At 32.2% G+C, this 24,486-nt stretch overlaps 3 protein-coding genes across 6 annotated transcripts; all 3 read right to left on the reverse strand.

Annotated features, from left to right (window-relative positions):
* Positions 495-3,277, reverse strand: LOC109354637 (heptahelical transmembrane protein 1). Of its 2 annotated transcripts, XM_019597277.1 has the most exons (5): positions 2,817-3,277; positions 2,610-2,699; positions 2,043-2,100; positions 803-1,500; positions 495-758 (listed from the first exon to the last, which is right to left on the reverse strand). In XM_019597277.1, exons 1-4 carry the CDS (start codon positions 3,089-3,091, stop codon positions 814-816), a joined length of 1,110 nt encoding a protein of 369 aa, XP_019452822.1. In that variant the 5' UTR covers positions 3,092-3,277; the 3' UTR covers positions 495-758; positions 803-813. The 2 variants fall into 2 exon arrangements, with proteins under 2 accessions (XP_019452822.1, XP_019452813.1); XM_019597268.1 differs by having other exon boundaries at positions 495-1,500.
* LOC109354648 (probable sucrose-phosphate synthase) lies at positions 6,597-12,556 on the reverse strand. Its single transcript, XM_019597290.1, has 12 exons — positions 12,180-12,556; positions 11,873-12,099; positions 11,721-11,784; positions 10,570-11,268; positions 9,715-9,831; positions 9,476-9,607; positions 9,172-9,348; positions 8,752-8,805; positions 8,603-8,665; positions 7,597-8,529; positions 7,328-7,455; positions 6,597-7,136 (listed from the first exon to the last, which is right to left on the reverse strand). The coding sequence occupies exons 1-12, from the start codon at positions 12,447-12,449 to the stop codon at positions 6,857-6,859; spliced, it is 3,144 nt and encodes a 1,047-aa protein (XP_019452835.1). The 5' UTR covers positions 12,450-12,556; the 3' UTR covers positions 6,597-6,856.
* On the reverse strand, positions 18,176-22,698 carry LOC109354657 (translocase of chloroplast 90, chloroplastic). 3 transcript variants are annotated; one of them, XM_019597310.1, is made up of 3 exons: positions 22,643-22,698; positions 21,779-21,909; positions 18,176-20,765 (listed from the first exon to the last, which is right to left on the reverse strand). In XM_019597310.1, exons 2-3 carry the CDS (start codon positions 21,903-21,905, stop codon positions 18,502-18,504), a joined length of 2,391 nt encoding a protein of 796 aa, XP_019452855.1. In that variant the 5' UTR covers positions 21,906-21,909; positions 22,643-22,698; the 3' UTR covers positions 18,176-18,501. The 3 variants fall into 3 exon arrangements, with proteins under 3 accessions (XP_019452855.1, XP_019452846.1, XP_019452863.1); XM_019597301.1 differs by lacking the exon at positions 22,643-22,698 and adding an exon at positions 22,447-22,532; XM_019597318.1 differs by lacking the exon at positions 22,643-22,698 and adding an exon at positions 22,447-22,532 and having other exon boundaries at positions 18,176-20,754; positions 21,777-21,909.

Here is a 24,486-nt window from a genome sequence, read left to right on the forward strand (position 1 = left end):
AAATTGATTGGAATGAAAACATGTCTTTTGGATTGACACTCATTTACTTTGAATTTGAAAATCTGATGCAACAACTCTCGGTAATCGAATACAGCATTTATTAATCGATTAATCAAGTGTTATGTTCACTGATCATTTATTTTCAAAATTAGAGTAATCGATTACAACAAGTTGAGTAATCGGTTACTCAACTTTAATAATACTGGTAATCGGTAACTCAACTTTAATAACACTAGTAATATGTTACTCAAAGATAATAATATCAGTTTTAATACATGTCTTTTCTCATACTTGTAATATGTTACTAGTAACCTTTTATCCCTTACATCCAAATTGGATTTGAATTCCAGATAATATTCCTATTATAATAGTACTCTTCTAGCATATTTAATATCTTAACAATTAAATATAATTTTTTTGATGAACATCTCCATTACAACTACGATCTTCTTTGTTCATTGAAATCATTTATATTCTAAGCTTTGAGAACATACCATTGGAATTTTTCACATCATATTTCTAAGAACAAATGCAATAATAATCTTCTTAAATTCTTAACCATTCACAAAACAATGAAAGAAGGGAGAAAATAAGAAACCCCTTTAAATAAACTCTAGATACAGTCACGTATTCATGAATAACAAATCCAAATAACAACAATAATAATAACACTCTTCTTATAGAAAGAAGACAAGTATATATTAATACTTTGATGAGTAGTGACTTGTGATTATATCACAGTTGCTTCAAATCCAACACAATGGGTTGATAATAATGCTCCATATCCATATATATATCTTTGCAGAATAAACATCATTGAAGCATGTTACCACACCCAAAAGAGTCACGCCAATCAAGCATTTTAAGAGTAGCTGCATAATGTGCTAATGCACCAACCACAACCAAAACATGAAATATTTGATGGCTATGTCCTGCAATATCAAACCACCCAGGTTTCCACCTTTCTGGTATCCTTGTCACATAGAACAATGTCCCTGTCAAGTAAGATAAGGCCATAGCAACTTCATATGCTAAAGTAACATTGCGCCTAGGGTTACCCCAATTCACAAAACATGCATGTATTGCAGGAACAATACCGAAAAGTCCCATTGAACAGAATAACATTGCCCTATATGCACGGTATTTTCCAGTTGAAAGTGTTGGAGAAAGCAATGTTATGATTGTGAATAGTCCCATGCCTGTGATACCAACTAGGTAGAGGAGTTGCCAATGAGGTTGACATAGGAAAACATAGTAAATTTGAGGGAAAAAAGAGGTTATGATCATCACAGTGATGCCAACATAGTCTATTCTCAATAGAAACAGGTTTATTGCATGTGAGTGACAAGAAAAGAGGTGACAAATGCTGCTAGAGAGGAGACAGAACATTGAGCCTCCTAAGAAAACAAAGAATGGCCACCTTGCTGTAACCACCTCTTCAGATTCAACTTCCATTTTCAAAGGAATTTCATGTCTTAAATCAAAGAGTAATGCTGTTCCCTGCAAGTTCTTACAATGTTATTACTCATATAATACTAATACTATACAAGTTATTAGGTAATTCAAAATGTTCTTTGGAATTAGATTTTCTTGGATAAAGAAAAATATATAACATATTTGCCACGTTTAATGGAATTTAATTGTTCATACGTTGTTTCGTGTCAATAATAATAAAACAAAAGTAGCAACACGACAACAATCTTTATTTCATTTAATAAGTTAAGATCTTTATGTGGATATACTTTATTTATCATACTAAAAATAAATATACTTTATCTATTCACTTCATATATAAATTGACATAAAATAGTTGGATCAGATTATATATTCAATACTAATATTCTCACCTCACTTTTCCCTGCACCCTTTTACACATATTTTACCATTGATTATCTATAAAGTAAAAGTCTTTTTTATCCATGTTTATGAAGCATATGTCAAAAAGGTGTGGGTAAAAAGTGATGTAAGATGGTATTTTCCATATATAAATGGAAAGGCTAGGTGTGTATATCAATTTGTAATGTGATAATGTTCTCACTTACCAGGAACAGATCTTTGAAGTTATGAGAAATATTTTTGTCTGCACTTGAAACAAAAGATCTACAAAGATGATAATAATAAGCAAAATTAGTTGACAATTGATTCTGGTAAAAGAAGCCATGCTAAGTAACCAATGATTTGGAAATGGATTATCTCTCATGAGTTTTCCTCCTCATATATATAATCAATTAATCAAGTTAAGTGAAGTGAGATAAACATTGAAGAAAGTAATTTGCTGAGTGATTATCTTTGTTATCCTTGGCACCTTAATTGAAAGGTTTGCAGGATTTCAATTTAGCCCAAACCTCTAATTCATAGCTTTTCATTATTTGTTAATCAAATAATGTCTGACATATGCTATATAGTTTATGCCAAATTTCTTTTGGTTTTCTATGTTAATAAGACAAGTATAATCTAGATTCCATTATATCTTTGATTTGTTTATTCTAGATTTCTGCACAATACCAGGTGCTAGTAACATGCTTCACAAAGATTGGTTTTTCTGAATCTATGAAAATGAATTTGCCATAAACACAAACACAACAACAAAAAAAGGTTGTAACAAAAACCTGGTAAGTTGTCCTAACAGATCCACCACTTGAGGCTTCATCAAATTCGCTAGGGTCAACCCCAGAAACAGAATAAATCCAATTAAATGCCTGAAACCATAAAAAAAAACACCAGAAAATAAGAACAAATAACATCAATCATATCAAATCAAATAAAAAACAAAACAAGGGATCATCAAAAGAGATGAAAAAACGTGATAAACTTACGTCCAAACATTTAAGGTTTCATTATGCCAACGAAAAACACTAAAGAGAGCATCTTTAAGAGACCAATTAGCTCTATAATAACGTAAAATATATTCATTATCCTTCATATATTCTGGTAGCTCCCAATAACACAAAAGTTTGCATCTTCTTCCAACATTCTTATCTTGTTGCTGTAACATCTTTTCCTTGTTATGTACACGTGAGAAACACAATGTTTCATCAGTTTCTTTGGCTTTTCGCTTCACAACAACAGATCTTGTCTCACCACAGTTCATGATATCTCACAAAAAATGGTTTAAAATGATTAAAAATGAGAATCTAGTGAAGATGTTAAAGGCATATATTATTTGGGTGTTGTGATCTGTGAGTTTGGAAGTGAGTGGCTATGTGTTAATGCAGTAATGGAGGAGAGGCTTCACAACTGTACCAACTGCAAGCATTTAAGGATCTTTCCGTAAAGTTTGGCACTTCTATGGGGTTTGTTGCATTGCTATACTTTATCAATAAATATCATAGCTGGAATAATAAGGTTGCCTTTGTTTTATATTGTAATATATTCTTTTTTTGGTTCTGGTAGTTATCCTATCCAAATCAGGAATTTCCATATGTACGTGAGAGTAACTCGAACTCGAGACTTTATTTAAAAGGAATCAAACATATACTAGTTAAAGCAACACTTGTTGGTATATTATAGGATATCTCTTAAGTCAATATCTAATATTTGAAGTTTAGGTCACTTAATAAATCTACCAATATAATGCTGGCGTGTGGACAACATCTATCTTTTTTTCTAATTTAATTGATGTGAATAGATCATAAATAAAACATTTTAAAAAAAGTGTGTGACACATTTTGTGTTGCTGATGAAATTATAGTATGGTCATGGTAAAAAAGGAATAAATTATAGAATAATTTGAGATCATTGGTCTAGGCCAAATTGCGACATTACTTATGGGTAACTTTATTGATTAAGATTTATTGATTTCTGAGTTATTTTGGCAATGTAGTATGTATGTATTTTAATGAAATGTTTATATATTATTAGTATATAATTTATCATTTATATGTATATTCATGATGAATGATATACTCACAATATAATAAAGTCTTATGCTCCTAATTAGCAATTTATATATTTTTTTTCTCATAATTTTTCTTATCCAATTAACAAGAGAAAACCTTATGCATGATTTAAATCAAGTAAATTTAAATTTTATGTTTTTACCTATGAGATAGATGTTATCCTAATTTGAATTACTTGGTTATACATTTTGTCACACCTGTAATGTGCATTTGCTTCCTTACTCAAGTTACTTACCAACGATTAATATATATTTTTTAGTACTACCAAAAGTATATCTTCGTTATTTAATATTTGAGCTTAATTTCCAATTATGTTTATTCATTATTCATGTTTGCTAGTTGAAAGATAAAGTGGATATTCCTTCTTAATTCCATTGTGAAGAATGGCACAAAGAGAAATGGTTGGTCCACCTACCTATCTGTCTCCAAGCCAATATCAATGTCCATCACAACTAGTTAATAAATTACTTGAAATTTATAAGTCCATAATGAGAAGCTTATAAGTTTGTATATGTTTGGTAAGATTAACATATAAGTTAGCACATAAATGTAAATTAAATTAATGACTTATAAGTCATAAGTTACTACTATGTAACTTTAAATAGTATGTATTTATGTCACCTCATAATTTTATAAGTTCATTTACCAAGTACCCAACTAGCTTATTTTTAGGAAAATAAATATTTAAGTAACTTATAAGTCATTTGGTTAAATTGGTTTGATGGACAACCAAGAATCCAAGCAATTATCATTGTCAAATGTGGTAATATCAACATATATATATAAGTCATAAATAGATAGAAATAAGAAGCTAAACTTTTAAATAACAAATGTATAAGGTAATTGAGTTTATTTATAAAAAAAATGATAGAGCAAATTAATGAGTTGTATGGTACCTGACAGTACTACAAAGGATAAATAAATAGCAATAAAGTAAGAAAGAATCATAAATATGCAAGTTCTGTTTTGGAGAATTATGATTCCTTTCACCGCTGTGGAATAAAATAAAAGGTGTGTTGGAAAGAAATTTGTCACTTTTTGTTAGATTCTTAGCTCAACTATATCATCCATATTAGGGAATAATAAAAAGAGGATCTTTTGAGTTTAAATAATTGTATACTACAAGTGAATTTGATGAACTACCTCATCATTAATTATATAATTCGGAAAAGAGTTTAAAATTTATGTATTTTTATAATGTCAACACATCATTTATCATTGATTTATAATATTTTTGTTTAAAAGTCAATGATAATTAACATATGCATAGTGGAGATTGACTGACAGTATAAAAAACACTTACACTATCAGTGTATACGTATTAAATTCTTCCGAATAATATATGATAATTTAATAAATAATATATATGGATGATATAGGTGATAGATATTAAAAATATGGTTTTATATATTTTGTTAATATTATTAGTGGTAGTAAAAAAAAGTAGGGATTGGCGTTAGTTGGTAGTTGGTAGATAGTGTTGCGGTGGCATTAATTGAAGGCTAAGTAAGATTGGGTGATGAGTTAGTTAACAGGAAATTAGGCCACCGGTGGCTCCATTAACTACTCTCCAACCCCACCAATGCCACAAACTATTGCACAAATCAATTCTCTCACTTCATTCTTCTCCTCAACATAATTAAAAACTAACATTTTCATGGAATTTGATTCACTATAAACATAGTTTTTTAGGGACAGGTAATTCTTGTTTAAGATTCGGAATACTAACATAAATTATTTATTCCAAAATAACTTTGTTTCTCTATCTTCAATGAATCAAATATTATTAGGTCTAACTATGTTAACTTTTAAAGAATTAACTTATTTGATACATATTTGTAAAAATTGTATTGGTATAGAAGATCTCTATTGGGGAATACACATTTAGTCTATTCTATAGGATTCTTTTGTATTGATTAATATAATTATTTTAATTTAATGTATTTAAAACTGATTGTATTTTTTTTAAATATCATTAGTAATTATGCACCACTCAATGTATTCAATCCTCTGAATCTGATTTTAATACATTCTAATTAATGATATATAATTAGATAAGAACATTTACGTTACAAATTTAATTAATATGTTCAGGGGTCCTATAAAAGGAACAAAATCAATTCCATAAAGGTGTCTTATAAAAAGGATAGAAGGAAGTAGAGAATAATATAAGATGAATGTTAAAAATTGTCCTAAGGCTATTGTTTAAGAAAGTAAAGTAAATAAATTTGAAGTAGAAAATAATGTGTTTAATATTTCGGAAAGTCCTCAAGTTAGTTTTTCAATGTTGACTTGTATATCCTGTATTTGTGAAACAATTTCCATAGACATTTGTTAACACAGCTCATAATATTAATAATAAAAATATATTCATAAAAAACTTTGCCCATGATTCATAAATACCTTGTAAGAGTAGAAACCATACAGATTTATGATTCATAAAGCTATAAAACAATGAGTCAATGATCATTATTCACCTGACCCGAATCTTCTATACTATTGGTTCTGGATTCTTCAGCATGAGGTTCTTGATTTTCAGAATCCATATTTATATAGATTTGTGTATGCTCCTACAATACAACCTTGGAATAGATGAAGAATATGTGAATATAAGAGAAAGTTTTGCTTCTAATGATATTTTGAACACAAGAAAGGGCTGGAGTCTAGAGAATACTGAAAAAATGAAACAACTCATGGAGATAGAAATGAGAATTTCCTTTTATTAAAATATCACATGTAGATATAGATACAAAACCAACAAGCAGAATAAGCTTAACGATGAGGAAATATGGTTCATAGGGTAAGGTTGATGAAGACAATGATTATGGAAATTACAGAAGAAGAAGGAAGGTTTATGAACATTCTGGACAAATATCAGATATTATCAGTTTACTGTATAGGTTTAATGGAAGAAACATGATTGAAGACACAGAAACATAATTGAAGACTTGTGAGTTTCATCCTGTGAGATATCCAACTTTTTCAATCAAAGCTTGGATATTGGCACTGCTACTACCCTCTGTTGCCTCAACAGTGTTGGGGCTATCCAATGGTATGACATCTGAAAGAGGATAGCTTCTGTTATTATGGAGTTGACTGATTGCACTGCTTCCAAGTCCTTTCAATATCACACTTTTGTGTATGCCACTAACAAGTCCTTCATAATCTGTGTCACCGCATTCTCCAACAAAAACGACCATCTTTGACAGTTCGAAGCCCCATCGAACATATAGATATCTGAAGGATAAGGACATGAAGGATCATCAGATGTCACAATAAAACAGCATGGCTAATAAATATGCTTCTGTTCTGGTACATTTGCACATATGTTGCATGAATTTAACAAAGAATGCCAGAAGGAAATGCAGTAAAATGCCAACATATACTGTACAACAATACCAACTTCTGGAATTATGATTCAACAATACCTGAGGGCTTGTGAACGAGAAGCCAGTACTGGAATTACATTCAGTCTTGTCCCATTTTGGCAATATATGGGGTGGCAACGCAGAGCTTGGATTCTCAATAACTTTCGAAGCTCCTTTATAGCGGGAGCCTGGAAAAATAATACAAGATAAAACAACAAACTCAAAGTGAATCTAGAGAAAACAACCCTAAACAAAAAATCAACTTGACATCTTAATAACTAACAATGATGTTATTTCATATAAAATCATAAACTAGAATTTAAAATTACCTTTCCTGGCTTTTGCACTTTGAAAGCATAACAGTAGTCCGTAGAAAGCTGCTCAGCTGGAGTAACTATTTGTTCAACATTCTCACCCTTCTTATCAGTGATCGAATCTGCCCAACGTACAAGAGTCTTCCTCAACCCTTCTCCGCCCCAACGATATTCAATGTGTGAGTGATAATACAAGTCAACCGAAAATGGATGATCTTCGGGATTGAGGGATGGGTAGTATAGATCACTGCCATTGTTACAAATATAAGCATCAAAATCACTGGGGCTCAAGCCGCCTGAGACGAGAAATGACTCTATCTCAGATAGTGTTAATGATGTTGACAATATGAACCCTACAGAGCCTTCAGTCCTCCCCTTCCCAGCAGACTCAAATATTGCTTTAGTGATTTCAAGAAGACCTGAAGTGGTATCACAATCAACGGCAATGACAAAGAGATGATTCCTTCTCCTCAATGGTGGAAATTTACTAGCATTTGTATTTTGATCAGCCCCAATCTTGCCTGTGTCCTTGGAGATGCCCCTAGACCAAGACTGAAAAGCATTCTCTAATTTTACCCTTCTATCAGCAGCATTTTCATCAGGGTCCAAAGAATTGTCATTTCCACTACCCGCACTCTTCTCTCCATCCAATGGAAACTTCAGGTTCAGAGATAAATCCTGAATATCTCTCAAGGAATCACCTGGTGATTCTGATTCTGAACTTTCATCTCCATCCTCATTCCTCAGCCATTGTGGATGCCTTGGTTTGCATGTGGCTATTTTAGACAGGTAAGTCTTGCAATGCTCAGGCCACGAAAACAAATGAATATTCCTCAAACCATTCTGTCTACATTTTGCCCAAAGTTGTTTGTTGCTGACAAGCTTCAAAAGGGCATCCGCGATAGAATGTTGATCATGTGGATCTATAAGCAGACCATTGTCAAGTACCTGTATTAATAAACAATCAGTTTCCGAGGGAACATCTTCAAATCAACACTGAACCACCAATCAGTAGGCATACCCGAAGAATATCAACGGGACCTCCATTTTTAGTAGCAACTAGGGGCAAACCATAAGCAGCTGCCTGTTGAACAAATAAATAAGTTAACATTTACATCCCCATAAAGAAATCATTCAATTTTAAATAATTCCCAAGATTCAGAAAATCACCTCAATTAAAGTAAGACCAAATGGCTCAATGAAAGCTGGATTGATGAAAACACCCTGCATATACATTGTATCTGTTTGAAATATAAAATGACAAAAGACCTTGCATGGACAAGACTCGAGAGATAAACAAGATGTGAAGAAAGTATAGATTGACAACTCACACATGCAGAGTGCATTCCCGCACAACTATTATATCACGAGAAATACATCCAAGAGAGGATGTATTTGCACAAGATTGTTATATCATGAGATACATATGGAAGAGAATGAATTCATGCAGGACAACATGATTGTATAATATGAACTAAAAAGAGAAGAAGGGGGGAGGGTTATGCATGTAGACACGGTCATAACAATTTTATCCTTTTTGAATCTTAAAGTGAAGCATCATCATTTATTTCAACCCAATAAATACGTTACCTTTGTCTTTGCTGCGAGACGATAAATGTCAGGAACATCAGATTGTTTGTGGTGTTTAGGATAAGCCACTTGACCATATAGATCATACTTGTCAATCAGCTTAAGTACCGAGAGAAGAACAGAAGCACTTGTGCTTGACATTTCATCAATGCCATCTCGATTACCCATAATTAATATCTGAAAAACCAAAACGAATCATAGATATTTGATCAGGCAAGCAATGCAGGTAAGCTGACTCAAAATTGAAGAACAAATGATACTCAAATAAGTGCAGACTGCAGACTGATCATTCACAGTTTCATACAAGGTTAGCAAGCTCTTGGAGAGGGCGACATTCTCCAAATGCTTTCACCAAAGTCGTGATGTTCTTTTTGGGGTCTGGTCTAGCAAGAGCCAGTATCATAGGTTTGCGAGGGTTGCTAAAGAAGCGCATTACCTGAAAAATATAAAGTTTAAATTGTATTAATTCCATTTATAAATTTGTATCTAATAAATTATAAAAAAAAAGTATATAAAAAGAAACGCAAAAAACATATTTCGAACCTCTGACCAAATAGCCGGATCTTGGGGAGCAGGGTGTTCCAAATTCCCTTCTGGTTCTCCATCTATGTCACCTTCTAGTGGAACAATATGATGGAACTCCATACCAGGTGGAATTACCTGTAGGGAACGACTACATTATCACATCTAATTTCAAATGGCATGGTACAGGGCACTGGCAATGAAATATTACTAAAACCATATCTCGCATCTGGAACTGGATTCAGTACAAAAATATGTATTCAAGGAGAACTATGCAAACCAGGTGAGTCTACTAGCCATGCCCAAGTTTGTTGTCAATTTATCATACACACACAATAAAGCTACTCCTTTCCTGGACAAACTAATAAGCCTTAACAGTACAAATAAAAATAGACGATAAAACAGTGTCACCCCAAATTAAAATAAAAAATGGCAAGAAAAACAGAGGATTTGCTCATACATGACCTCATGAAGTACAAATTGAGCGGCAAAACATTGTGTTAAGTGCTAAATTAGTCAAAAAGGTTAAAAAATCAGTCACTAAATAAAAGTAAAACCCATTCACATAGCAGTTCAAATTGTTTTGAAATAGGCCTTTGGAGTCCTCATCAATGCAATTTGATGAGATTCACAGACAGCATACTATTACAAGTAAACAACATTCCTAGCCCCGTTGGAAACATTCAAAAAAGTAACTTTAAAGAGTAAAATGAACTCATGATATTTGAATCCAAATACCAAAGGTATATAAACGTGGAAGTTTCAACTGTATCAGTCTCCTGAAATCTATATAACTTTAAGTCATGAGTGCCTAATTTGGTCCACAAGGGGCCATTAAGATTTTGCAAAAAAGTTTATTTGTGATCTGGTACTTACCGCCATGCGAGGCATAAATCTACCATAACAGCTCACATTACGCCTGATCCTTGCTCGTAGTTTACGCTCCAATACTGGATCAAAACCATCATACAAGCGCCACTGTTCTTCAATTTCCTGTCTAGTGCTTGTTATGACTATTTCCGTAGAGTCAAGGGCTAATTCCTCAGCTTCTATCCTACGCATAATCTTGTAAGTTGTGTTTATTTCATCCTTTGATAGTCGACCTTGCTTCAAAAGTTGCTCCAGTTTATCTCGGCCAAGTGAATGGCCAGTCAAAATCATTGGAACATTTAAAGCACCAGATAGAAGAGCGGCAGAGTCACCTGCATCTGCATAATGTCCATGGATGGCAACAGGCCAGACAGCATGTCCACCACCAATTTGATCCCCGAGAGCTTTTGACATCTGTATAATGTGGTTAAGTGCTCCATCAACAAATTCAGGAATGTAAGGCCATAGATGTTCTTTCTCAATATATTTATCTCTTGGACCAAACGGAATACGAATGATATAAGAACCACTGCTCTCTCCCATGTCATCTCCAAACTCATCTGTGCCTCGTGGAGCCAACATTTCTATTGGGTCTCTATAGCTCCAATCTACATCAGGTGCTGACACTTGTCTAGTAAGTAGATCAACACGATAAACACCTGGCATTGATCCCAAGGCCCTTGCGAGTTCCACCACATATTTAACCTACTCAGTATAGAAATACCAATAAACATAAAGTTTAGTTTCCAGCATAACCAGATAGATATCAACATTAACAAGTGCAATATCATCATGCAGCTCGCAAGGGAAAATTGAGCAGATTCTAAATGTATACTTTTTTTTAAAAGACAAAGTTAAGGGGCAAGGGGTGGCAGAACAAGTGAACAGTTCAAATCCAGGTCAACATTAATATGAAATTAAATAAATGACTAATGTTAAGGAATACATAAAAGCAGAGTTCCTATTGAAAACTGAAAGTCTTTTTTCTTTCGGATATTTGACTGCCGCTCCCAACAAATGTGACTTCCAAAATCGAACTTTGACCTTTTGACTTATCTAATGATTCAGCGAGGCCTTACATCACTATACCAACACGGTCAAAGTGACACATTTAACCAGTGAGAGTTAGGAAAGAATAAATGAAAAAGAAGTGTTACCTGACCACCAGTATCAGAATCACGACCTAGCTCCATATTCTCACCTCGAATTAGACCATGAACACTACACAAATCATTAACAATAACATAAACAACGAAGCATATAGTATATAGAAATTGACTATAATTGGATAGATGAATAAATGAAGAACCTAATAAGTACAATGTAGAGCTTCTTCCCCTTCTGAGTATTAGCCCAAGTCTCCATAGCATCAGCAGAACTGATTCTAGGCATTCTAGCTCTATTGATTTCTCCATGAACCGAAACCTCTTTCTCTCCTTCCGATAAATCCTCAGACATATCAGCAGTAGCTTCTCTCCTCCCTCTCTCTCTTTCAATTCGACGCTTATTGATTCTATATGCTGTCTCATTCTCAACCTATATATATATATATATAAAGAATCATGAATCAATGAATGAATCAACGAATGAATGAATGAAAGGAAGAAGAAGAGTACTTGTTTCTTTTGACGAGCGAGGTTCCAAATCCTCCAACACATGTTCTCCAATCTGGTATTCCTCTCTTGAGGACTTCTAGTTGAAGAAGCTTGAACCCAAGAGCGATATAGATCGGTCTCATCGAAACCGATAACTTCTTCAACGAAGTAACGAGTGGGACTGAATCTACCTCTTTCTCTAAGAAGAAGAGAAGATTTAGCACCTTCAAGACCAGGACCAACATCTAGTATTGCATCAAGGTAACTGTTCAACCAATCATTTCCTGCCATAGCTTGATAATGAAGCTTTTTCTAAACAAGTAATTCAGGAACCATACATATATATATATATAGATAGAACAAAAAATGGAGGAAGAGAATATTCGAGTATGGAAAATAGAGTGAGTGAGACACAGTTTCGTTCTTAATAAAGATATTTTAAGATATAATTCACTTTGCATTATAACCATTCACAATGAGAGATCATGATAATAATATTTGGATTTTTCACTCATCTTTATTGGATGGTTATAGGCTCTCATCTTCTTTCATGATCATATATTAATATCTGAAACTTATGCGACATTTTAAGCAAGAACCCGAGTTCTAGTCAAGTCTTGTGGATGGAAAAAATGTCCGTCGGGAGAATTAGCCTCACGTACCTATGGATCTTTCCGGTTCGGACAAGATTGCCTTCCAGTATGAGGATACTTGTGGGAAACCAAAAATTTTCTCCCTTTTATATGTAATTTTTATGAATAATGATAATAGAGAGACAAATGCAATCTTTATAAATAATGATAATGAAGAGATAAGTACATGTTTCTTCATTTATTATTAATGATAAAAATATAATTTTATTGTAATCAAATGATATATGGGTTAAGATTGTATTTTCTTTTGATTTTTAAAGTATTAACTCATCCCTTTCTTAAGCACTCTTTCATGTTGAGAATTAATAATCATTTATGTCATTTTAATAATTTTAAATGTATATAAATATAGAATTTTGGAATTAATTTAGGGTTGTAGAATTGTATTTTTTTTTCCTAGTTTGTTTTTAAGTGTAACTATAGCAACAATGATTAGAAGGGGGAACGGAGTATCTTCTGATATAAGAAGATAAATTATCTTTTCCTGCCAGTGAAATCATGACATGTGTCATGTTTTGTCATTCTCTATAAAAATATTTTTAAAAATAAACAAAATAGCACACACGTCACATTTTTACTGGCTAGATGAGATAAGTTATCTCATGGTATAAGGAGATACATTATTCTCTTAGAACGGAGACTGATTCATCTAAAAAATGATTAATTTCTTATCCATAAAAAATGAATGTTTTTGCTAGTACCAAAAAATTTTGATAGTTCCTTTCATAAAACTAGTTGTTGACATGCACTTTGACATCTTTTCTTTTTCTCATCAATGTTAAACATGAGATAAACTTGATAGTTTTTTTTTTATATTATCGTATTAAAAATTACAAAAAAGCATTACAATTGATAAAATTTATATGATTAACAATGAGGTTGTTAATTTTTTCGAGATATGACCAAAAAATTGATAAGCCGAAATGATATAAGATCAGCCAATAGTGAATATTATATCACTCTTCTTTATCAAGATCTACACTTACATAGTTAATGATAATTTAGGAAAATAAAAAATTGGAACCACAAAATTTTGTACTCCATATAGATTTTAGAAGATAGAAGATTTAAAAAAAAAAAACCTCTAACATTTTTTATGATAAAAATTAGAGTTTTGCTGAAGTCTTAATTTTACATTGGTAAATCATAAAAAATAAGAATTAAATGAATGTAATACAACCATAACTGAAATATTATATATATATATTTATATTTATAGTTTAAGTGGCTCATAAGGATAGCAACAATATATCAAATTATCAATTTGTTTATTCTAAGTAAAATGGGTTTGGTATGTATTAATTATAAATTCATGTATACATAAAAATCTTCATTTTCATTCACCAGTTTAATTAGTATGCATTCACAATGAAAATGTTATTTTTTGTATTTTGCATTATCAACCATATTTATGTGTCTGACTTTTAATTAAATGATTATTAATATATAAATAGTAAATAATGTACCAATATTATAAAAAATATTTTGATTAAAAGTTAATAATTAATAACATATAAATAATGATTATACACAATTGTTTAAGTGATATGCATCTTAATTTACACATTATTGATTATTCCCTCACTTTTGGAAAGAGTCAATCTTGACAATTGTTTAAGTGATATATAATATAATAAAGAATCTTATAACATGTGTCCATGGAAATACATTATTAAGATTCCATATGAACGTATGTGGCTCTCCACTATAGAAAAATAGGAGAAAGTCAAGTAATAAGTATACAAAAAGAAAAATAGTAGAGACACGTGTAACACTTTCAGGGCAAACACTTCCTCTCAATTTGGGGATAAATATATACTCTTAAAAAGCATATTCTAAACTCTATCTCGAACCAATTACAATGAAATAAAAATAACAAAAATAATAAATATTTAATTTTTTAATTGACATATATATTTTAATTTATACGAGGCATGCTTTGAACAACCCATTTTTAAGAAGTACATCTGTTGTCCCACAAAGTGTGTCATTCCTTATGTCGTTGTATAATTGGATGTTCCACAAAGTATATCAACCCATTTTCAACCAATCACAAGTAGTGGTATATTGAGTGATACAGTTTTATGAGACAGCAGATGTTCACCCCTAACAATTTGGTCGGTAAAGCTGTGTGTGGGTCCTTTTGACGATCCAATAATACCAGGTTTCTGAAAATTCTGAAACACCCCTCACTTGAACAGAAATTGTCTTTGGAGTGTTCAATTTGCATGACAAGTGTAATCACTACAGGGGTCATAAACAAATTCATACAACTTTTAATGAGAAAGACTTGTAAAGAGATGCATGTATGTGGAAACAACTAACTAAATATTGTCAATACGTTAAAAGTTCAATTTTAATTAAAATTTAATCATAAATGATAACACATATAAGCATAAATGCACTTATCTCTAAATATAATGTGTTATATGTGTCTTAATACAAATTTTTCTTAGAAGAAAGAATTGTATGAAAACATATCTATATGAAGACAACCAATAAAATTTTCCCAATATATTAAAAATCTAATTCCAATTAAAATATAATCATAAATGATAGCACCAAATAATATAAAATATATTTATTTCTAAATATGATATATTGTATTAGCATTGTTCTCACTTTGTTGCTATCTTTATAAATCAATCCTAACAATTTGTTAGACTATGTAGAAAAGACGTGGCTCTATGTTAGGCCAGAGTTGTACTTTATATATTAATTCCTTGCATGCTTAGCCACGCTTCAAATCATATTTAAATGATAGTCCCATTCATGTTTTGACCTTTTAATTTTTTCTAATGTACATATATTTTAAAAATTCAATATTTAATATAAAGTTTTGAACATTATTTTTTTTTAAATTTCAAAGAAGAAGTAATCAATCAACTACAGCAATATGATACAAAAATTAGTCGACACAATTAATATAGTCTAAACACCAAAAGCAAAGATAGCCCCATATACTGATGTATAAAATCAAAGTGATACACATCTTTAGATAGAAGAAATAGTTCCCTGTAAACTAAGAGAATGACCTTACCTTTATATAAAATCTAATAAACCCACCAAGCCAAACCTCTTGGTCCTAAAATTCATTGATTTCCCTATCACCCATAATGACCAAACCATCTCATCAACCACAATTACTTTATTTTAAGCAGGACAGGATAATTATGGGAGATAATTTCTCTCCAATGGTGTTAGTATATATCTCAACCATTAGAGTTAAAAAATATTTTATTAAATGATAATTCAACAACTTAAACAAATAATATCTTATAACAAGTATACATCTCAATTATTTGAGTTAAAGAATGTTTTAGCATATGATAACTCCACAACTTATCCAACTAAAATGTTTTAACAAGTATATATCTCAATTATTTGAGTTAGAAAATGTTTTATTAAATGATAACTCAGTGAAAATAAATAAATATAACATAGGATAGAGAGCACCATAAGATTATGATAGAATATGAATATGATAATCCCTTTTTTGGTCAGGTGCTTTGTGTACACTAATATTAATGACAATGATGAGGAGATTGCAAATGTGAAGTCCTAGAGCTTAAATATTAAGGTTGTATATTACTATCATCCCTGGATTTCACTAAGTGAAAGCCTCATAAACTAGATCCTCTTTCACAAGCCAAATGTTTAGATTAGTGTTCATTACATTTTAGATAATTTGAGTGTCAAGTCTCAAAGTTCAAAGAAAACAACTTCAACTATAAGCATATGCTTTTTGTACACTATTGACAGTACATGTTCCTGAATGGAATACCCCATGATTTGGTTTCTGTTGTTTCTATATCTTTCACTCTGTCAATTCAATATAAGATCAAAATATTGGGTTTTGCTACATGCAATCACGTTTAACTTTTCTAGCATGTTCATGCAGCATACTTTTCCTAAAGTCTAACATATCTTCCAATTGATGGCTAACCTTTGTCTTGTGTTGGAACAGAGAAACAAATTATCCATGGGGATGTGAAATCATGGAACATTCTTCTGACAGAAAGCATGCAGCTAAAGTAGCTGATTTTGGATTTGCAAAGGTTGGTCCAATGAACTCAGATCAAACACACATTTCTACCAAAGTGAAGGGAATAGTTGGTTATTTGGATCCTGAATATATGAAGACATGCCATCTCAATTACCATGGTCCTGTATTGTGTTACCATTGTGTTTTGAAGTTGTTTCATTGTTGGCATGGTGAGCAATGTACATAACCAACATGTTTTGATCAATCCTAATCTGATGATGATTGTGAAGTACTATTATATTAAGCGGATTTGTGGTTTGTTTTACTCAAAGTGTTTCAACAATGTAATTGACACTTGACAGATGCTTAAGGTATAAATTGAGAATCTTGTGTGCCACTTTTCAATGCCAAGACTTTATGTTATTGATGTTATTTATGTCCTCCAGATAATAACAAATGGGTGTGCGACTAACTTAAGTTAGTTCGATTCCAACCGAACTATTTTTTTAGTAGTTCATCTCACCTACTAAATTCATAACCGAACACCATTTTTGTTTAGAAGTCATGATAACACAATACAATTTCTATTTAGTTTAGAAGTCGTGATAATAAAATATGACTTCTGTTTAGTTTATAAGTAGTTATAGGTCATCACGACTTCTACACTGAAGTCATTATATGATATCACGACTTCTAAACTACACTAGAAGTTGTATTATACCATCACGATTTCTATACTAAAAGTTGTACAATATCACCACGACTTCTAAAAAGTGCACAATAGTAACTGATGACCGATTTTTTTCATCCAATGATTATAAAACAGTTCACTTCCAAGAAATATAATAAACATGTACTCTATTTTTTGTACAAGGAATATAATATATATATATTAATAATCATCATTAAGCTGACAAACTACATATATTTAAGCTCATTAATCTACACAAAAATTGGTAAACTTTAATTGGATCAAGATTAAACTAAAATTTAGATCCAATTAAACTCGACTTGAGCTACTTAATCGCTGGATTCAATTATACTCATTCTCACCCCTAATTATAAAAAATGTAGATACTTTCACCAACACTTGATACAATCACAAATGTACTTGTCACCACATTTTATAGATATTTCAAAAGCCATTATATTTCATACTTAAAAGTAATATTTAAATGCAGGTGTACCTTACATTAAATTATGGACGTGGCTTACACTATATAAAGTTATGCAAGTATATCATTAAATGACCCAATAAAAACACATCAATTTGATCAAATAATCTGTTGTGACAACCCATAAGAAGATCAAATTTGAGTGATTATCAGTAATAGTATCAGAACTGATGGTGTGTATACAATTATACATTATCTCAGGGCGAGAGAGCACTATACAGTTATGGCTTTATTTGGCTATAAATGAATACAAATAGTTGTACCGATTATTGAACAACACAACAATCTACAGAGAGATATAGATCCAAGATGCCAGCATTACCTAAAGAGACTTTCAAAAACAGGCATCTTATGTATCAGGAAAAAAGTAAACTCAGGCTAACCTCTTAAGAAAAGGATAAAAATCCAATTCTAAACTTGTCTTCCCACCACAAGAGAATAAGGTATATATCTAAGTTCCGAATGTAAACTACACATCCACTTCTTTGAACAAAAAAGGAAGGGTACCAGTAAACACACTGAATCTAACCTCAGTCCATTACTTCCTTCACCGAATTCTTAGTTGCCCTCCTACGCGATAGGGCCTTGAAAATTGAGAAGAACGCAACCAGGGCAATTTGTAAATGCTCAGAGCTACTCATCTTTATATTTATTTGACCCATTTTGCGACTATTTAGATTAGCACTAACAGTTGCTCTCAAACTTCGACTCAGCCTGAACTCGGACTGTAAATTTCCACTTAACACCATCTCTTTATTGAAGGAGAGAACTGTCATTATCAGAGTTAAATTGTCATTTCTTACAGGATAATCTTCCCCTCGTAAAGTGGCTTCAAAACTCCCACCATATGCCCCTTGTCCAGGACCTTCCATGAGTCCTGCACTCATGACAAACTTTAGTCTATTCCCAACTAACACTGTATCCTCAACTTTTGCACCCACATAATACTTCTTTGCAAAAGATGTCAAAGAAACGCCACAATCAGCAATGTTGTGCTTTATGTTTCTCAATATTGTGTTGCTATGAATTGTACATACCAGATCTTTACCAGCTGTTTGAACATCAACACCAATGGAATAAGTAGGACCGTGAGGATCAAGATAAGCCGCAGCACACTCAGATTGAAGATTGAAATCCTGCTTGCCCTTATTCATCTGTCCTGCAACCGAAGCATAAACATTCTCCTTTACTTCTGTAGCTGTCTCCAAGTTTATACCATCGAAGCTCACATCATGATCCCATCCTTGAGGATCATGAACAGGTCTCACAATCAATTGATCATCCACAACAAGGCAACGATATCTATGTATAGGGCAATCTGAGTCAAAACTTGGAGGAACGGCCATATCTGGCAACAGAACAGGTTCAGGAGGAGCTTGCTGATCATCAGAATGATCATGATTCATAATCTTTTGCTCTTTTAAGAGCAATTTCTCTTTGCGCCTATGATAGTCTTCTTTCAATTGTTTCTTTAAATAAAGCGCCTCCCTGTAATCTATCTCATCCAGATAATCTTTTTTCTGCTGCTTTGACAACTTCTCAAACTCGGATTTTCTTAAGATTCTTATGGATGGAAGTTGATCATATTCATCTTCTTCAATATCTTCTGAGCGTAAAATTTCCTCAATTTCATCATCAATTCCACTTAGATTGGGAACACGGCGATGGCGTAAAAGGGAAGAGAGGAGATGGGGCAGAGAAGGAATCCGGGCACTACTTGCTGGTCCAAGTTCTAAACTGTTCTCAAACTTAACGAGGTTATTGACATCACCCAGAACTTTGGTACAAATGCAAAATAACAACAGTTGAGACCTCCAAACCTGTCCATTCGGAAGAATTTTCTCCCCCACAATATTTTTTGGGCACTGAGGATGGTTCTCCACCAAAAGTACAGGGTTCTCAAGCCTTGAATCGGACACTGCCTGATGTACGTGCTGCTGCATTAAGTAAGTACATTGAGAAATATATGACCCATAATTAATAGTATACCCATCAGGTCCTTCTGGAATAGCTGAGGAAGAATGAGTCATGACTAGGATGGTGTTAAACCAGATTGCTGCACCAAATACTTCAGTCATAAGTTTCAAAAGTGGGACGTCAATATAGCCAGCACTAATCAGATCAAGCCGTTCAAAGTACAAAACAATGTCCGGAGGGGACTTCCGAATGAATCTCTTTACAGAAAGCATGATCCTCTTATTTCTCCTCACATTACTGGCAGAGGAAGGCAGGAAACCAGGGGTATCAATAAATGTTATATTAAGCCCATTGATAGTTCCTGTAACTTCTTGGATGGAATTGGTAGCAGGTCGAAATGCATCTGTGATAGTTTTCGCTTGATCAAATATAGAATTTATCGTTGCACTTTTACCAACTCCTGTTTTACCCAGGACAAGTATTCTGCAGGAGAAATCCAGTTCAGGAATACCAGTTGTCTCTTGTTGGCTTGCTATTGTTCGGGCTCTACTGCTACTAAGATTAACTCTTTTCAGATCAGATTCCCCAGCACGAATTAAAGTTGCCAGGTGCATCCGATAAAGAACCTTCGCAACCAAGACATTGTGTTGAGACTGGCCAAGGCGCTGGAGCAGGCGGAGGAATTTAACTTGGAGGTCCTCAACCTTTGCCAAAGTGTCCTTCCGTCTACCATTGGCATACTGCTGAGGTTCAGAATTTTCAGTATCCGAAACTTGCTGCACGGTGGCATTATGCTGATCACTCTGGTTACCATGAGAAGAGTTTGATGTGTCAGACAGAACAAGTGATGCTGTCGAATTAGCTGAGTGAGCTGAACCTGAGAAAAGCCATATGAATCAACTCTATCTAAAATGTACCGATGATAGACATTTAAGTCAAAACTAGAATTGGTGCAAATATTGTTTCTAAGGCATGGAATTTAGCAAGAATTGCTTTAGCCAGCCTCAGTTATATAGAAATGTGAGAGGGAAAACCCTCAAATCAACATCAGAACACCTCTTTTATTTAGTGATGAAGTTTGCATCCGAAGAACTAACAATTTATTTCCATCTACTTAATCACAAAAAGAGTAAAAGACATGAAAATAATCCTTCTCTTTCTTTCAAAATGAAAAGAAAATTTTGGTAACAATATCATTATTGCAATTCCTGACGAAATAGTAGGCAGCCATCAGCCCATGAAGAAACCTAGCAGCCCAGCCACCTTAACATGTGATTTTAAGTTCTTGAATAGAATGGTCATTAAGAATTTAATTCTATTATTAATGTAAGATTAGAGATTTCCTGTTAAACCCAAAGATATCCTTTAAATAATAGATGAGTGATACACCTAGCTCAAATATTTGATTTCAACCCCAGCAGTAGCCTTTCGACATAGCACTATAGCTATGTCCCCAAAGTGATCACATTTCAAATGCACTACATTATGGAATCCAAACAAATCTTCCATAGTTCCTTTCCTCTAAAATGCGGGCAGTGTTCCCTGCTGGATTTAGTGGCTAAGCACCCACAAATAAATAAAAAACAAAAATATCTTTTAAACCCCCTCCAAGGGCCAGGCCTTAGACATTTTGGCATATTACTAGATACATGATGTCATATGAAAATATATGTATAGCATTACATAGTTTGAATGTTACTTATGCTAAATAACAATTTATCTGATGAGCTTAACATGCACAAAACAATAGCACAAATCTAATATAGAATTATCCTATTTCATCACCCACCATTAGGGGGAGAATAAGTCGGATAACACCTTCTCATGTGAGAAGCTATCTAGGCGCATTTCCATTAATTCCACACAAACATTTAAAAATCAGGGTTGTACCTTGCTCATTATGTTCCCCTTCCTGGTGCCCTTCACTATAGTAACTACTACTGCCAGACAATGGTGTAGATGAGATCAATGAGTTGGACAATATCTGAGAGAAAACCCAATCTCTAAAACCTTTCATCCCACTGCAATATAAAAAAGAAGAAGTTCATATAAGAAAATGTGATAATTTAAAAACCCCAAACCTAAGAGATATATTTCCAGTAATTCAAAAATGTAAAAAAAAAATAACAATTCAAAATTGAGTGGAAAAACCAATCATAAAATATTCATATTATGCAATCAACAAATCATGTGAATGGTTATGTACTTGTGTTTCTTCATATGCGTTCCTAAATTGTAGTATTACACGTTCCTTGTTCGAATCACGAAAGGATTAAGTCAATGTGCATAAAACACAAATGCAATTACTTTAATTATAAGCTTTCTTACATCTTAAGCTCCATCATAGTTTATCAGAAACAGTGCAACTAAGAGACATTAATATTACATAGCCCTTGATTCAAATAGAACTTTGATTCAACAAAATGGAACACACAATAAATCCGATGTATATAGAATAGAAATAACAATCATATAGCAATGAAACAAAAATCGAGAAACGAATAACAGAAATTACAATAAATAAATAAATAAAAATTGAAATAAGAAAAACAGTTGACCTAGAATATGAGAATATTGTATTAAACGAGGTGAAAAATAAAGCATGAAGCAGCAGAAGGAAGAAAATGAAATGAATCTACGAAGAAAGTTGGTGATATAAAACCCTAATTGAAAGGAAGGATCGAAATGAAAGAAGAAGAACAAGTGTGTAAGAGAAGGGGTAGATGGATAAGACAGATTGGGATGACACGTCACCTTCTCTTTCCTATTCGTATCCACTCTTGTATTCTATCTACACCTCAATTGCAAATTTCACAATCTCTAATATGTATATATGTATGTATTTTCGCATTAGAGGCAATCATGTTCGAGCTGAGAATATTTATAGATACATAAGGCTAATTCTTCCAACATACATTTTTTCTATCTACAAGACTCAAACTTGAGTTCTTATATAATATTACTCATATGTTATAACTATTAAATAAAAATATAGCAAACTAATTAATGGGAGATGGTTACATTATTATTGTATATGTTTTAAACTCAATAATTATATTTAACCTTAAATAAGTTTTTATCCGACTAAATATGTCAATTTTGTGATTTGTCCTCTATACTATTTTGTTACTCTTATATTCATCCATCTAGCTAAAATATATGATTAAGTTTGAAGTATCCAAGTGATTATAAGGAATTAGTTATATGTGACAATTGTTGATACTTTTTATTCACGTGGACTTTTTCTGTTTGAAAGCACGATAAAATACGTAGAAAAAAACAAAAATTAAAAAAGTTTTCATTTTATACTTTTTTCATATTTTAAAATATAAATGGACAATACATGTTATTAGTTAGTGTAATTGGATTGGCGTGACAATCCATTAATTATGTCATCATTTAATGATAGGGTTTTGATAAAAGTGATGAATGCCTAAATCTTAAGCTTTATTGGATCAATTTACAATATCATAAACTTAATTAAGCTTACATTTAATTATTTATCTTACTAATTTTTTGGGAGAAAATTGTTTCTATGTGAACTTTCGATAGCTTAATAGTGGGTTTACTCATGAAATAAAAAATAAATGAGTATTACACAATGAAAGACGTTTAAGCTTCGTGGCACGATTGGGGACTCTTGTTACCATAATTGGGCCTAACTCAACCTATTATAAGTGTAGTCGATTATAGCTATGAACCATGAAATTGTTTGAGGGATTGAGCAACCAACACGAGATTAATGATGGATATTGTTATTAAGTCAAACCAGGGTTCAACTTGGTTCAGCTCGGTTTAACTCGATAAGGATTGGTTCAATTTGAAACTCGACTCGAGTTCAATACGAGTTTTTTTTTATCTCGAATTCGGCTCGGTTAAAGTTCGGGAACTATTTGGTTCAGTTCGAATGGTTCATTTGGACAACTTAAATAATTAATAAAAATTTGAAAATGTTTTATATATATAATAACAATAAATATAAAAAATAATATATGAGTCATAATAAACATAAAAATTAGTTTATGTATATATATAAATAAATAATTAAATATATATATATAAATCTATCTAGCTAGCTCATGAACCTAACGAGTCGAACTATATTTAACTCAAGTTAACTCGTTTATTTAATGAGCTCAATTTCCAACTTAAATTCAGCTCATTTGATTCATGAACCAAATTTATCGAACTAAATAACGAATCGAGTTTCGAACGAATACTGAGTTAATTTGGTTAATTGTTAGCCCTACTCACAATATGACAATTTCACTTCACATAAAATCAAGTTTTATATCTTACTTTCTCCATGTTTAAACATGATATACTTTTATATAATTAGGGTGTCAAAATATTCCCATGGTATAATTGTGAACACCTAGCTCTTACTTCAAGGATCTCTCACTCTCTAAACCCATAAATTAAAATCATTAATTTCAAATTTGGTGAAGTATAGAATAAAATTATTTTTTTACTTTTATATTAAATGTAAAAAAGTAACCATTACAACCAATAAAGGGAAGTAGTTCAGATTCATTATGAATAATTTTGAAGGACAATATTTATCCAGTGAGGTGTGAGAAAAAAGACATAGAAAGAGA

Source organism: Lupinus angustifolius, chromosome LG01 (assembly GCF_001865875.1).
Source record: "Lupinus angustifolius cultivar Tanjil chromosome LG01, LupAngTanjil_v1.0, whole genome shotgun sequence".
Taxonomy (NCBI): Eukaryota; Viridiplantae; Streptophyta; class Magnoliopsida; order Fabales; family Fabaceae; genus Lupinus; species Lupinus angustifolius.